Raw genomic sequence first — 16,358 nt, 5'->3', positions numbered from 1 at the left:
AAAACTTTGATGTCCTGAAAAATCTAATTATTACTGGTAACTTTAAAAGATCACAGTAATTTATTTTTGTCAAATGTGACTAAAGATTAATGGATACAATCAGGAATAATTTGGTAAAAACATATCAAATGCAGAGAAAGCAAAATTTGTTGTTAAGTGAAGCATCAAATATAATAAAAGAGCAAATTCCATGAATGAACAGCAACAATGCACAATTCATTAACCAAATGCCCATGATTATTTCACACTTCAGAGGGCTACTGATATGATCAGGAATTGTAGTAAAAGGATAAATACAGATTAACTTCAGTATGTCTATACAGTTTAATTATAAATCCTACCCCCCAACGGCTACCAGCATAATAAAAGAAATACAAACTAAGGTTTCTCCACCTCTTTCATAAGGAATATTCCACAGCTACGAAATTTCATATACATATAATAAGATATTCAATTGTTTTTAAAGACAGCAATTCTTAGCTGCTACTAACTACAAAAATTTAAAATCTGGTTAACATTCAGGCTCTAGGGATCCTTCTCTTCTCAAAATCATCCTCCTCACCATCATCACCATCATCACCATTACCTACATCATCTGCTAATGCACCAGTTCATGTCCAGATCACTACCGAATATCCTTCCCTGCCCAAAGAGAAAATGTTAACTGTTCAGCAAATACTAACAAATCATATGCTCCTGGAGGACAAAACCATGGCGTATGAATCTTTTTATTGTCAGAGCTTGGTCAGTATTTGACTCAAACGGTTTTACTTTAAATAGAAACACAAAATAAAACAACAAACAAAAAACTTGAAACCTAAAGAATAATTAACTAGACTATCTTTGGGATGAATTCTTCAGCCATTAAGTACAATGAATACCATACACGTAAGAGTAAATTCCACCAGGTATGAAAGGTAACTAAGTCTAAGATGGCTATGGCAGTAACTTAAGCTGAGAAGAATTATTCCATGTAATAAATTATTACCATCGAGTACGAAACTGCAATAAATATTGAGCCTTACACAGTAACTAAAATAATCCAGACTCAAAATTCCTTGCAGCAGTGCCCAGCCCAATTGGATACATCTAAGGATACCACAAAGAACTTTCTCCAGGAGGAATGGTTCTAAAAGTCTTTTGCCTCCATGTTAATAAGGGCAGCTATAGGGGTGCCTGGATGGCTCGGTGGGTAGAGCATGCAACTCTTAATCTCAGGTCATGAATTCAATCCCCACGTTGGATGTGGAGCCTGCTTAAAATAATGATGATGATGATGATGATGATGGCAGCTATAAATACTACCTATAATTTACTGAGTTTCTATTTTGTGTGACAAGCACTATTTTAAGTCTTCATGATTACACATTTAATGCTCCCAACAATCATTCAAAGAAGGTATTTTTTCCTTATTTGGAAGACAAGGAACCCTCCAGAAATGAAGGAATTTGCCCAAGTAAATGCATGCATGTAGTCACATCTATAAATACATCTGATAAAGCTGCTGAGCCAGGATATGTGCCCAGATTTCCGTGACCCAAAATTCCACACTAATAATACCCACAGGCAAAAATCAAATTATTTTATTAAATATATGGAACAGCATTCGTGTTCCATACTAAAATTTCACTCTTTATATGTCATGTTTCCATTTTTTTTTTTTTTTAAGTTTCTTTATTTAGTTTGAGAGAGAGAGCCTGTGCATGCACACTAGCAGCGGAGGGGCAGAGAGAGGGGGAGAATCCCAAGCGGGCTCCATGCTCTCAGTGCAGGGCCTGACACGGGGCTCGATCTCACCAACCGTGAGATCATGACCTGAGCCGAAGTCAAGAGTCAGATGCTTAACCAATGAATGAGCCACCCAGGCACCCCATGCTTCCATTTTAAAGAACATTTCATCATGTCTTTCCTAATGCTGACTAATAAGATACCTAAGAGAACTACGGGTTAGCAAGTCTTTTCCATCATAAAGTCACATAAACTCGAGTCTCCCAAACTGAAGTCCATATTTCACTGGAAAAAACACTTTTAAGAGATACAAGAATAAGAAGAATTATTTTAATAGATTAACTCATTTTAATAAATCTTTTCTACCCTTCACTGACATACATGTGATTTTGGATGATATACGAATATTTTTATTTCATTAAAATGTATTTACTTTACGTGATTAGAAAGAAATAGCCAGAACATCAAATTAATGAATTCAAAGGAACTTAAAGTCTTCTTTTTAAAGAAATTCATTTACGCGTAAAGCACAAGCTATGTTTAATTTTCAAATTGTGCCAGTGCCTATATTCAAAAAATACGAAGGTGCCTCACAAAGGATGGAAAATCAGGAAGTACCGCAGAAATGGGACTTTACCGGCATGCAGCGCGTGCCGCAGGCTTGCCTGTAGGGGGGCGAGAGTGGAGGCAGACGAAACCTTTACCTGTGATATACCCATCCGCGCTGGGACTCACCTCTGGTGACAGCATCCAGGGCACAGCCACATCCCGTTGCTCCACCTCCGATGACGAGGATATCAAATTCCGCCGTGTTCTGCAAACTCAGTAGCTGAGCTTCTCGGGAGGGAGGCTCCCTGTTAACAGGTTCTGAAACGCACTCTGCTGCTTGCACATAGGCCAGGTTCACCTGGTGTAAAAGTCCACAGCCCACTGTCAGTTTTTCATGCGCAAAGCCAATGTAATACACCCCACGGTATACTAAAAGAAGAGATTTGTAATGGAGACAAGCAACACCAAAGCAAGACCATAGTCCACAGTCCACGTGGAGTTACAGGACCAACTGCATTATAGAAAAGTCCTTAAAATCCAGGCGGTATTTTTTTTTTAATTTTTTCAACTTTTATTCATTTTTGAGAGACAGAGAGAGACAGAGTGCAAGCGGAGGAGGGGCAGAGAGAGGGGGAATTACAGAATCCAAGGCAGGCTCCAGGCTCTGAGCTGTCAGCACAGAGCCAGATGTGGAGCTCGAACCCACCAACCGTGAGATCGTGACCTGAGCTGAAGTCGGATGCTTAACCGACTGAGCCACCCAGGCGCCCCAAGGTGGTATTTTTTTAAATAAGTCCCCGGCATGGAACACCTGATTCCAGACTCAATATCTCAACTGCTTGTTTTGGTTTTATAACTAGCCAAGTTCAACTATTCCCCACACTGTACAACAATTCCCAAATACCTAGTCTAAGATAATTTATAGGAGAACATAACGAAATGTTTTATCCCGTAGCAATAATTCATTCAGATAACATTTAAAAGTGTTGAAAGGAGGAGGAAAAAAGCACTTTATGCCCTTCTGCAATTTCTTAAAAGTATATGTTCTTTATTCCTGGATTCCTCTGACAAAAATAAATTCTAGAGCTTGGACGTCTATGAGTTTAGGTCACTATAATTAAAAATGAACTGTTTTTAATTAACAGTTTTAATTAAACTTCTGTTTAATAGAAGTTGTTGTCATGTTTAAATAATCAGTTATGGCTGGGGTGCCTGGCTGACTCAGTCGGTTAAGCATCCGACTTCGGCACAGGTCATGATCTTGCGGTCCATGAGTTCAATCCCGCATCGGTCCCTGTGCTGACAGCTCAGAGCCTGGAGCCTGCTTCAGATTCTGTGTCTCCTTCTCTCTCTGCTCCTCCCCAACTTATGCTCTGTCTCTCTCTGTCTCTTAAAAATGAATAAGTGTTAAAAAAAAAATTAATAATCAGCTATGGTCAATGAAAATAATATTTTTTAAGGATTTTAGTCAGAGGTTTCCCCTTAAAATGTTTTAATATAAAATTATAGATTGTATATATTTAATATACACTATTTCAATTTTTGAAAGCTTTAACAATAAAATAATTAGTGTCAGCTCTAACCTCCCCGCGGAAGATAATGACCTTCCCTTTTTCTAGTTTTTCTTTCATTAGAATGAACGCTGTTATCCTTAATAAAAAATGATGGTCTTAAAAACAAAAAAAAAAGTAGCTACCAGAAGTTACAGTGAAAAGCCTAGAAAAATAGATAAGTAAAATGTGAATACTAGGTTTGATCACTATAATGAATAGTGCTGGCCAGTGCTGCTGAAACAGTTACTTATCCACAGGTATGTGATTTGTATTTTTCCTTCCTCTAAATCACAGCATCAGTGTGATGCTGGCAATGTCTTCCCGATTCTGCTGAAGGGACCACAGACGAAGCTCGGAACCACAAGGCCCGAGCTTGTTCAAGAGAAGGTGATCCTAATTCCACCCAAGATATTGTTCTGATAGACGATTTTTTTTATTCATTTAAATAAAATAAACCAAGCTGTTTCTTAAACTTGAATTTAGTTATTGTTGGGCTTAAACTTGAATTTAGTTATTGTCGGGCTGATTGGATTTCTACAAAAATAAATCTAGAAGCCACAGGGTGCATTGAAGGAAACCTGGGTCAGAGGGTCCTAGCTCAGGTCTTAGCACTCTTGTGTACCAGTATGTGACTTTCGACACATTATCTCTCTGGGCCTTGGTTTCTTCATTTGTAGAATGGGATAAAACTCCTGTGATGTCTCTAGCTCTGTATCTCTGAGTTGTCCTCAGTCTGAATGGATTAATGATATGAGCGTAGTTGGTAAACTATAAAGTACCACCATAAGGTTGTTGTTATTACTGTCATTAAATAATTTAATCCTTTAATGGCATATAAAAGGGAGCTTTCAAAACATATTTTGCGAAGTATCATGAAAACAAAAGATTATAACCAGGTGTCATAATTTTCAGGCCATAATTCAGATGCAAGTTGCAAAAATCTTACTCTCCTTTATATAACTCCTCCTATTATCTACTAATAGCCGTTTCCCCATGTCACATTTCCGTACATTTAAGGTAACTAAAGAGATGTAACTGCTATGGTTCTGTGGGGAACACGATATCTTTCTGTCATGGGCTTTGCCTTCTATCATCAAAGAAGGAGGAGGAAAGACAAGAACAAGAGAAGAGCAAGAAAAAGGAAGAAAGAGAAGAAATATATATATATATATATATATATATATATATATATATGCTCACCATATACATATATAAAAGTATGTAGAAAGAACAAATGCCAAAGTAAAGCAAAGAAGCACCAGGCCATAACCATCCTGATGAGGGAGGGAGGGTCTTTCATTTGAGGATTCAACTGGGCCATGGCAGATGGGTAGGACGTGGACATAAGACTGACAAGTAACTAAACTGCCAGAGCATTTTCACACATCAAAAACATCAACAACAACAACAACAAAAAAAATTCCTGACATTTTCTGCTTGGTAAGTTTTATAGAAATACTCGAGAAATAAATTTAAGGACTATATCATGATATAAGTCATTAGAACTTGGTAATACTAAAAGCCCCCTGTTTACTCTGCCAACAAGTCATAACTATGAATATTAAACTCAACTGAATTTCCTTAGCAAGCAAGCCAGCTCTGATGGGCACTCCACCTGTTTTGTGGCCTTTGCGCTCCTCGAACTGCACTGTTGCTCCATTTTGTCCCTTGTCTCATCCTTCCCCCCAGTAGGCTCTATCCTGCCTCACCTTAAAAGTTAAAAAAAAAAAAAAAAAAAAAAAGTTTCTTACATATGCTTTTACCACCCTAAAAATTCTGGAAAGACCCGTATACCCTTGCTTTTTCTACCGCCTCACCTCCTACTCTCTCAGCCAGCTCCTCAATTCATTCTAATCTGCATTTTCACACACATACCACCACCACCAAAGACTGACTCATGTCCACTTTGCTGTGAAATCCAGTGAGCACATTTTATCCCTCGTGTTAGCTGTCACCTCGGCACACAATTTTCTGTTCACTGGGAGACAACGAACTGAACTGAGCTCTCTCTCCAGCCTCTCTCAACCACTCTCTCCTAGTTTCCTCTGGAGGTCCCTGTACTCCCTAACATTAAATACTGACGTCCCCTTAGGCCTTTCTCTAGAGAATCTCTAGAGAATTTCTTCTGCCTCCATACAGTCATATGACTTCCAATTATACTCCCCTATCCCAGAACCCAGATATCAAACTACCTATTCGGTACCTCCATTTGGATGCCTCACATATATCTCAAGTTTGAACTGATGATTTTATCTCCCCAAACCCTCTTTCCTGCCAGTGTTCATCAGAAGGAACCATTTTGCATCTAGTTGTTTGTGCCACTCTCTTCAGTCCCGTTTTTGATCAATCACTGAGTACTGTCACTTTCGCCTCCTAAAAAAATTCTCAGGCCCAGTCACTTCATCTTCACTTCCACTTTTCTTCTTCTTTTTTTTTTTTTAAGTTTTTTTAATGTTTTTATTTATTTTTGACACAGAGACAGAGCATGAGCAGGGGAGGGTCAGAGAGAGAGGGAGACACAGAATCTGAAACAGGCTCCAGGCTCTGAGCTGTCAGCACAGAGCCCGACGAGGGCTCAAACTCACAGACCATGAGATCATGACCTGAGCCGAAGTCGGACGCTCAACCGACTGAGCCACCCAGGTACCCCTCTTTTCTTTTTTTTAATGTTTATTTATTTGTGTGTGTGAGAGAGGGAGAGAGAGAAAGAGAGAGCAAGCAGGGAGCATCAGAGAGAGAGGGAGACAGAGGGTTTGACAGCAGACAGCTGATGTGGGGCTCGAACTCACGAATCGTGAGATCATGACCTGATCATGACCTGAGTCACCCAGGTGCCCCTTCACTACCACTTTTCAAGTCAAGGTATCTTCCGTTTCCTCTATACTAATATGATATCCTCCCACAGGTCTTCACATATTCACCACGCCTTCCAAGTCAGTCTCCATACTGCAGCTGGTGTAGTCATTTTAAAGCCCAAATAATGTCATTTCCATGACATTAAAAGCCTTCAAGAGCTTCCAATTTCATTTAGGTTATATGTAAGCAACTTATAGTTTCTAAGATTCTTCACAGTCTTTTAAAGTAGGTTGAACTTAACCAAAAAAAGGAAAAAAGTGGACAATACCAAGTGCAGGTGAATGTACAACATGATTGGAACTCTCTTATACTGCTGCAGGAAATAGAACATGAGACAGCCATTTTGGGAAACTTGAGTTTCTCATAAAAGTAAACACACACTTACCATACAACCCAGCAATCCTCTCCTAGGTAATTACTCAAGAGAAATCAAAGTCTGTGTTCACACAAAAACCTGCAGCGAATGCTTACAGTGCCTTTATTCACAACTGGTGAATGGCTAAACAAATTGCGACGTGTCTATGCAATGAGTAATAACTGCCAGTCACAAGAACAAACTACTGATAGACCTAACAACATTAATCTCAAATGCATTCTGCTGGTTAGGAGTCGGCAGATCATGGTTTTCCACCCAAACGTGTCTGCCATCTGTTTTAATAAACAAAGTTTTACTGGAACCCAGCCACACCCAATCACTCGTGTATAGTCCATGACTACAGTAGCAAAGTAGAGAAGTTGAAACAGAGACAGTATGGCCTGCAGACCTGAAACACTGACTACCTGGGCCTTTACAGGAGAGTCTCCCCATCCCTGTGTAACTGAAAGAAGTTAGACTCAGAAGTCTACAGCTGACATGATTCCATTTACATGACCTTCTGTAAAAGCAAAAGGATAGGGTCAGAAAATAGTTCAGTGACTGTCAGGGTGTGGGGCCGGTGGAGTGATACACCGACTACAAAGAGCATGACAGAAGTTTTGAGGCTAGAAATGTCGTGGTTATATGATTCTATGTGCTTGCCAAAACTATTAGAAGTGTATATTATAAAGGGTGAATTATACTGCATAATGTAAGTTATGCTCCAAACAATATCTCAATAAACTTGACCTTCAAAAAAAGTAAGTAGACATGTACATAGCCAACAGACACATGAAAAGATGTTCAACATCACTAACCATCAGGGAAATGTAAATCAAAACCACAATGAGATACCACGATACCTGTCAGAATGCCTAGTATCAAAAAAAGACAAGAAATAACAACTGTTGGCAAGGATGTGGGGGAAGGGAACCCTCATACACTGCTGGTGGGAACGTAAATTAGTGCAGCCACTATGGAAAACAGTAAAGAGATTCCTCAAAATATTAAAAATAGGAATATCACATGATACAGCAATTTCCACTTCTGGGTATCCATCTGAAGAAAATGAAAACATTAATTGAATGGATAAAGGAGATGTATTGCATGTGTGTGTATATATATATGTAATATCATATTACATATATGTTAAATATTTCTTACACATACATATGTAATATGTGTAATATTACATTACATATATTTCATATATGTAATATATACATAATATTCCATTACATACATTATACATTTGATTACATATATATATATATACATATATATATATATACATATATATATACATATATATATATATACATATATATATATATATATATATATATATAGTACTCAGCCATAGAAAAGACAAAATCTTGCCATTTATGACAAAACAGATGGGCCTTGAGAATATCATAGTAAGAGAAATAAGTCAAAGACTTATGTACTATAGAACATCACTTACATGTGGAATCTAAAAAACAAAACAAATGAACAAACAAAACAGAAAAACGACTAGATACAGAGAAAAAACTGATGGTTGCCAGAGGGGAGGGGTGTAGGAGATATGGGCAAAAAGAGGTGAAGGGGATTAAGAAGTACAATCTTCCAGTTATCAAATAAATAAGACACAGGGATGTAACGTGCAGCATAGGGAATATAGTCAATAATTTGTAACAACTTTGTATGGTGATGGATGATAACTAGACTTACTGTGGTGACCATTTTGTAATGTATATAAATACTGAATCACTATGTTGTACACCTGAAACTGATATCATACTATATGTCAATTATTCTTCAATTAAAGAAAAAGTGAGTATGTATATAGTATTTGTGTCAGGCACTATTATAAGCGTTTTGCTTTTTTCTACTCATTTAATCCTCTATTAACCCTATGAGTTAAGTACTCTTGTGATGGCCATTTTACAGAAGAAGTAACTAGACAAAGAAAAGTTAAGTCATTGGCCCAGGATTAATACAGCTCGTATACAGAAGGGCTGGGAACCAGCCCCCGCAGTGTGCCCACAGACCAAGTTTTATATTGCTACACCACACTGACAGCATATAATGTGAGAAAAAAAAATAAACAGACTTATTAGTTGTAATAGGAATGAGATACCACCAGTTGCCAAATGCAGGAAGTTTTTGGTTTTATGGTATGATTTTTTCGTGGATGTGTTCCTGAAGAGTTCTTCCAAAAACATTTTTGTTAAAGATACAGCACTATTGAGGGGAATTTATTTAATTTCTGACACTACATTTAAAGCAACATTTTATTTTTGTTGATTTTTTTTTTCCCATAAAAGCTGGGAAGTGTTGCAACTGAGAAGTGAAGCACCAAGTTTATTTCAGAGGCAGTAAACACAGCCTAAGGCCCTACTTGTCATAATTATGACAAGAGAAAGACTCATATGGCTTCACATGGCATTGAGTCTCAAAAACACATCTGCACTCCACCTTCTCTAGAATATCTTGACTGAGGGGAAATAAAGAAGAGAAAAGCAGCCAGAATAAAACAGCAGTGGTAAGTCACGACACCCTTTAAGAACAGAGGTACAGTAAAACCTTGGACTGCAAAGACCTTGTTCTGAGAGTGTTCCACAAGATAAGCAAACATTTCTAATACATTTTAACTTGCGATACGAGTAGCACATGCCTCCAAATGTCACATGATCACAACTGAGCCAATGGTTCTTTCTCTCTCTCCCCCTCTCTCCCTCTCCCCCTCGGTGGGATTGCAGGTGATTGTCTTCCATGCTCAGAGTCTGGGTCTCAGGCTGTGCAATGCTTGGCAGAAATCAGTGATTTTTCAGAACGCTGGAAGGTGCCCACAACTGTCACTAGCATATTTTTTGTCACTTCAAAGCACCTAGGGACAGTCCTTTGCTTTTCCATACACGAGTAGCTTAGGAATGCTTTGTTTCATTCTAGGTCAGGCTGCCTGCAGATATAGACCCTTTCCTTGGCTACCTTATTGCCAGTTACATTAAATACAGTATATGACAAGAGTTTATTAATACCGTTAGTGACATGAAAGTCATCCTACACAATAACCCTCCTCTCTTGTCCCCCTCACGCCAGCCAGGAAGGTTTTCAAAGGTAAGTATAGGGTACTGTGTTCATTTTTCTTTATATTTTGTATTTTATTATTTTGTATTATATTCCAGTACTGTAATCATTTTTACATGAATATTTTTGGGTTGTGCAAACGAATCATCTGAGTTTCCGTTATTTCTTATGGGGAAATTCACTTTGATATACAAGTGCTTTGGATTACAAGTGTGTTTACAGAACAAAAACCAAGGTTTTACTGTATTTGTGCTCCACATCTTCCCAGACCAGCTCTTTCGAAGGCAATTTGTTTGAGCAGGAATCTGGAGGATAAGCTCCACTAAAAGACTGACTCAGAGATTCTGGGAGAAATCTCGGAATGGCAACATGCCCTAAGTTATCTGAGAGACCAAAACTCCCACAGGACACCTCAGCCACACCACTTACTCATGCAGTCAATATGTAATAGAGGTCTTCAGAGATTCTATAGAATGGAGGCCAAAACAAAAAGGTAAAGAGGCAATCATAATATTGCTGAACAGGCAGATTTAAGTAGAGAAGAGGCTACAAGAGCCACAGGAGGCATGCCTAATCCAGACCCGAGGTTTTCTGGAAATCATAGCTACATCAAGTCAAGAATGGCTAATGGGCATTAGTTGGATTACAATGCCAGGAAACGAAGTGAGAACGGCATGTGCTAAAACCAGAAGTCATGCTAATGCATTTCTTTGCTCAGCACACTGCTTTCTTAAAAACAAGTATTACACATCCAATATTTAAAAGTTCCTATATTTTATACATAAATGAGGATTTCTGAGATAAAGCTGCCAAAACTGCACAGCAGCTGCTGCCCTCAGGCAGGGATTGTGTGTTCTTATTAGTCCAGGGCCCCCCACTCACTGATTTCATGCTTTTATCTCACCAGTCTGGCCCCCGTACACATAGAAGTTTGCCGACCCTGGTCTAAAGACAGGATAGGCCAATAATTTGATTCAAGATCGAATGCCTAATTCAGCCACTGAATCCAGAAGAAAGGAGAGTCCAAGATACAAAACAAACTTCCTTTTGCCCAGTAGAATTCTAACCACAGCTCCCAAACAAAAAATTCTTATGCTAGTGGAACTGGGAAAATATTTAATATTACTCTGATATTGTTATTTCTGATATTTAATCATGATCATCTATGGGGAAGTGGACTTTTTTAAAATTTATAAGCAAATTTTCATCTACACTGTAAAAAGATGAAATTCCTCCAGAATTTTGATAGCAAACACATAGTTTTTGTCAAGAGATTGGCACCTGTGAACAGAGAACTGAAAGTTAAGTTCATCATCTTTGAGAGTTTATATCCCACAGAACAGAACAGGATTCAAAACGCGATCAGTTTTACTATGTCTGTGCACCATTAGACTTGCAAATTAAAAAAAAAAAAATCCTAGACATTTGCAACTTCAGGTGAGACCGAAAACAAGATCTAATAATTAGTGTCTATTTCTGAAAGAAGTGCATATTCAAAGACCACACGCAATTAACAACCAGGTTGTCCTGTAATCACGTGCAGTAATAATTGGAGTATAAAGTAGGGTTTCATGCAAATCACTTTATACGGCAACTATCTCTCTCTCTCCCCCGTATCGTGTGATTCAATCACATCTTGGTAACGGAACTGTTAGAGTTAAGGGAAACTGCCTGGCTTTTTGTTGTCACTGAAAAAGACCAACAATATTTGTATTTTCCTGGAAAGGAAACACAACCTGCATCTCCTTACGGGGAATCTTATCATGTTTTAATGGCCTTCACCTCCTGAATCACTTTGGGACTGCGAGCAGTGATGTCTTTTCTTGTACTTACATGACAGTGAGCAGCATTTCTCACTGTGAGCATACTCAGTGAGGGACTCATGATTACTCTGTGGGAACAGTTGCTAATGGGTAGACTGTCCTCTCCACTGGGGACCAGAGAAGAAAAAACAAGTCCTTCCTTCTGGGGATGGCTGAGATGGGAGTGGTAGTGCACCTGCAAGGTGTTACCCTGCCTTTAAGTGGCTGCCATTCATTTGAGATATCACAGAGAAGCTCTCTGAACAGCTAGCTCATGATATATCCAAACTATTAAATTGCAAAACTTTTTCTTAAGTTTATTTTTATTTATTTTGAGAGAGAGAGAGAGAGAGCAAATGGGGAAGGGGCAGAGAGAGAGTGAGCCCGAATCCCTAGTAGGCTCAGCACTATCAGCACACAGCCCAACAGGGGGCTCAAACTCAGGAACTGTGAGATCACGACCTGAGCCAAAATCAAATCAGACGCTTCACTGACTGAGCCACCCAGGCACCTCAAGCTGTATAACTTTTTTACAGCTGAAAAAGCGGGAAAACCCTTTGGCTTTGTCTGAATCTACTTCAGGTAAACTCACATCATAACTGATTACATGATCTGAGGTTTTGGGGGGATATGTGTTACTGGTTTTCAAATAAATATTTCAGAAAAAATGTATTTGGAGTTGTCTCAACTTGATACTCCTCTTCAATTCTAACAGCTGTGCTAAGAACCAGAGGATCTGGAGATAAAGCCTGGGCTCAGGCTGGACAGAGGGGGAAGAGCCAGTCCTGGGGTCTGCCCGGCTGCTACTGGTCCTCACACTCTAATGAGCTAGCTTCTACAGGTCTAACAATTACCACAGAACAGAGGCATCCTTTGACCACTAAGGAAAGTGAGGTTAGTTATTCCTTGTGCAGGTAATGGAGAGAATCAGAATTTGATCCCAGGTTTGACTCCATATTCCATGACCTCAGCTGTGCTAGGCTCTCTTTGTACGTGTAGCTTATCTGGGTCCCTTGATCCACCAGCCTCTTGGGCACCATAGAGCAGGGAACCATCAATGACCATCAGTGAAATCAGAAGTCTTAGGGAGTCTGCCTAGCCCGTGGCCAGCTGCACTGGGCAGTCAAGCTGACATCCAGGGTTCCATGAAATAGCACTTTTTCTTAAAAACCTCCCCAACACATACATCTGGAAGTGGACAGGGGGTTCATCCTTCCCCAATCCCTCTCAGGTGAATCAAACTCTGACCCAATGAGACAAATGATCATTTCTCAGCTTTACAACCCAGATGGCCCTCAGCTACATTTTACCTTGATGTTCAAAATAGTTCTGGGTCAAATTTGTGATGCACACTTTCCATTTCTCTTGTGGATTAGTTCTTCAAATATACACTTTTTTATAACATTTCTAGTTTCTACTCACAAGCATATAATTAGATCTAAGAATGTCTTTGTTGAAAAACCACAAATCGCAAAATAAGGGAAGCGAGTAAAATCAACATCGCCGATTTTCTTCTTAATCTGCCCAAACTCTACCTAGAGGAAGCTGTCCTAACACAAACATAATTTAACTATTAAGCTAGAAGATGGGGAGAAGGAAAGGGAGTGAAGGGACTCTCCCCAAAGCATTTATAGAAAGTTTCCTCAGTTCCACAATATCCTAAAAAGTTTCTTAAAGAGGCCTCAAAATGAATAAATAGTTGAAAATGAAATGCAAAGTCAAATCAGAATGAATGTCAATGTTGCTCAGTTAGCAACAGCCTAGAAGCTCACCAGCTGTCAACGCTAATCATAGCTCAGTCGTTGACTCACTGTGTGACCTCTAGCAGTACAGTTAACCTCGCTGGTTTTGTATGCCAGCAATAAAATAGCATTGCAAACTCCTCGAAGGCCTGATGTGAGTTATAACTCAGAGATATTGCCATGGCCCCGTGTTGAGAGCTAAGTGTTAAATAAAAACCAAAATTATAAGGAAGATGATAGGATGCTCTTCAAAGAACATTTCCAGCTCTGCCTGCATAATTTTAGTGCTCTGATGAAACATGCCTCTGAAGAAACGGTTAACCATATAGAGGAGGTAAGAATAGTTCAAACTGGCCTTATGGAAGATACAGTGTACTCATAGTCCTCATCACGCTTTAGCTATCAGAGGCAACCCCAACACATTTCGTTGTGTTTCTAGGAGAAAAACAGTTCTTCCAGGAATCTATGCACAGAGTTCTCAACAAGAGAAGCAAGTGAACGGTAGAGTCTTTGGCCTATACTCTAACAATAAAACTCTCATCAAAAGAAATGCAGCTTGCTTGTCAATCAAATTAGAAGCTAAAGTCAGGACACAGATGTAATGGCTAGATGCTTAAAACTTTTTCTCTTCCTCCAGAGAACACTGCTGGATTGCATTTCCCTCCCACCCTCCCTTAGCATTGGGTGGAAATGATCCAGTGGGCCAAAAAGTACTATAATATGCCAGAGCCACATAGATCTCTGAATGATTGCCACAAGCAGGTCCCCCATCTATCTTCACTGAACTGTACTATGAGGAAGAAATAAACCCTCATGGTGATAACCCAGTGAGCTCCGGCAGTTGTTTATTACATCATTAGCTTGCTCAAATTAATACACAACTATGAGATATGTTTAGCATTACAACCCAAGATTCACAACTCACCTACCCTGCATACAGTCTATACATGGTTCAGAATACTCCCCTCGTGGATAAAGACCCATCGTTTACAGAAAAATAAGTCTGTACATATAAAGCTCGAAGGACAATCAACTGATGAATGGATAAAGAAGATGTGGTGTATATATACAATGGAATACTACTTGGCAATGAGAAAGAATGAAATCATGCCATTTGTAGCAACGTGGATGGAACCGGAGGGTATTATGCTGAGTGAAATAACTCAATCAGAGAAAGACAGATACCATATGTTTTCACTCATATGTGGATCCTGAGAAACTTAACGGAAGACCATGGGGGAAGGGAAGGGGAAAAAACAGTTACAAACAGAGAGGGTGGGAGGCAAATGATAAGAGACTCTTAAATACAGAGAACAAACTGAGGGTGGATGGAGGGGTCGGGCAGAGAGGAAAATGAGTGATGGGCTTTGAGGGGGGCACTTGTTGGGATGAGGACTGGGTGTTGTATGTAAGCAGTGAATCACGGGAATCTACCCCCAAAACCAAGAGCACACTGCATACACTGTATGTTAGTCACTTTGACAATGAATCATATTTTAAAACAATAAAAGAAAAAATAAAGCTGGAAGGACAGATCATCAAACACAAGCCCCACTAAACCACAATGCAAAGACATTTCTACCTTTATATTTGATATAATGCTGAAGCCATAGCTCTTTGAGCAGGCAGATGGGACCAAGGAGCCTGTTACTTAACCACTAATCCATTCTCCTCCTTAATATGCATTTTTCATTCGGTATCTAACACTATCTTTCCCCACCTAAACATTAAAGTCAACAAAAATGAAGACTGTTTAAAGAACAGTTGCCATTACAGAACTCCGTAAGATCTTTTTAAGAAAAAGGCTGTTTATGAACCCATGAAAATGCCTCTGGAGATGGTTATTAGAACAAACAAGTCTCGTAGCTAGAATTGACTAAGATCAATCTGGTAAGCATATAGCAAACGTGTCATGTAATAATTTCAGCTACATCAGTGCTCAGGAAGATTATACTGATTTCAAAGCCACAGATACTCTTTAGCTTAGGAACCAGAAGAATATTTATAACTGAGGTTAGATTCTTAAAGATATTAAGCACGCTCAAAAAGTAAATAAACTGTTACATCCAAAGATGCTACTGAAAAGTAATGTGAGTGGACTTTTTTATAATTCAAAATTTCTTAACTGACATCACGTCTTAAGTACTGTGCTTATGATTTTAAATTTTATCTGTGTGTTTGTTTATTTTATAGGCTTTATTCTGTACAGCAGTTTTAGAATTACAACAAAATTGAGAAAAAGATCCAAAGGTTTTCCATATACCTTTTGCCCTCATACATACTTTGCCTTTATCAACAACATTCACCAGAATGGTGCTTTTTTTTTTTTTTTTTTTTCCAAGAATGAATTTACATTGACACATTAGAATCACCCGAAGTTGACAGTTTACTTAAGAGTTCACTCTTGGGGTGCCTGAGTGCTCAGGTCATGATCTCATGGTTTGTGATTTTGAGTTCCACATAGGGTTCTCAGTTGTCAGCACAGAGCCTGCTTTGGATCCTCTGTCCCCCTCTCTGTCTCTGCCCCTCCCCTGCTCATTCTCTCTCTCTCTCCCTCTCTCTCTTTCTCTCTCTCTCTCTGTCTCAAAAAAAAAAAATTAAAACACTAAAAAAAAAAAAAAAAGAGTTCACCCTTAATGTTGTACATTTTATGGGGTTGTACAAATGCATGATAACATATATCCATCATTATAATATCATA

The 16,358-nt window shown here is 38.9% G+C and overlaps 1 protein-coding gene across 4 annotated transcripts in view; it reads right to left on the bottom strand.

Annotated features, from left to right (window-relative positions):
* The window catches only part of GPD2 (glycerol-3-phosphate dehydrogenase 2), a 146,376-nt gene that overhangs the window by 81,383 nt on the left and 48,635 nt on the right, over positions 1–16,358 (bottom strand). For all 4 annotated transcript variants that reach the window (XM_045033835.1, XM_011285365.4, XM_011285364.4 and 1 more), the window contains exon 3: positions 2,464–2,635. In XM_045033835.1, the coding sequence (XP_044889770.1) occupies positions 2,464–2,635 (172 nt within the window). The remainder of the gene's footprint in view (positions 1–2,463; positions 2,636–16,358) is intronic.

The sequence above is a fragment of the Felis catus genome, chromosome C1 (genome assembly GCF_018350175.1).
Source record: "Felis catus isolate Fca126 chromosome C1, F.catus_Fca126_mat1.0, whole genome shotgun sequence".
Classification (NCBI taxonomy): Eukaryota; Metazoa; Chordata; class Mammalia; order Carnivora; family Felidae; genus Felis; species Felis catus.
Note: the sequence above shows the minus strand (reverse complement) of the source record. Positions and strands in the feature narration are given on the sequence as shown.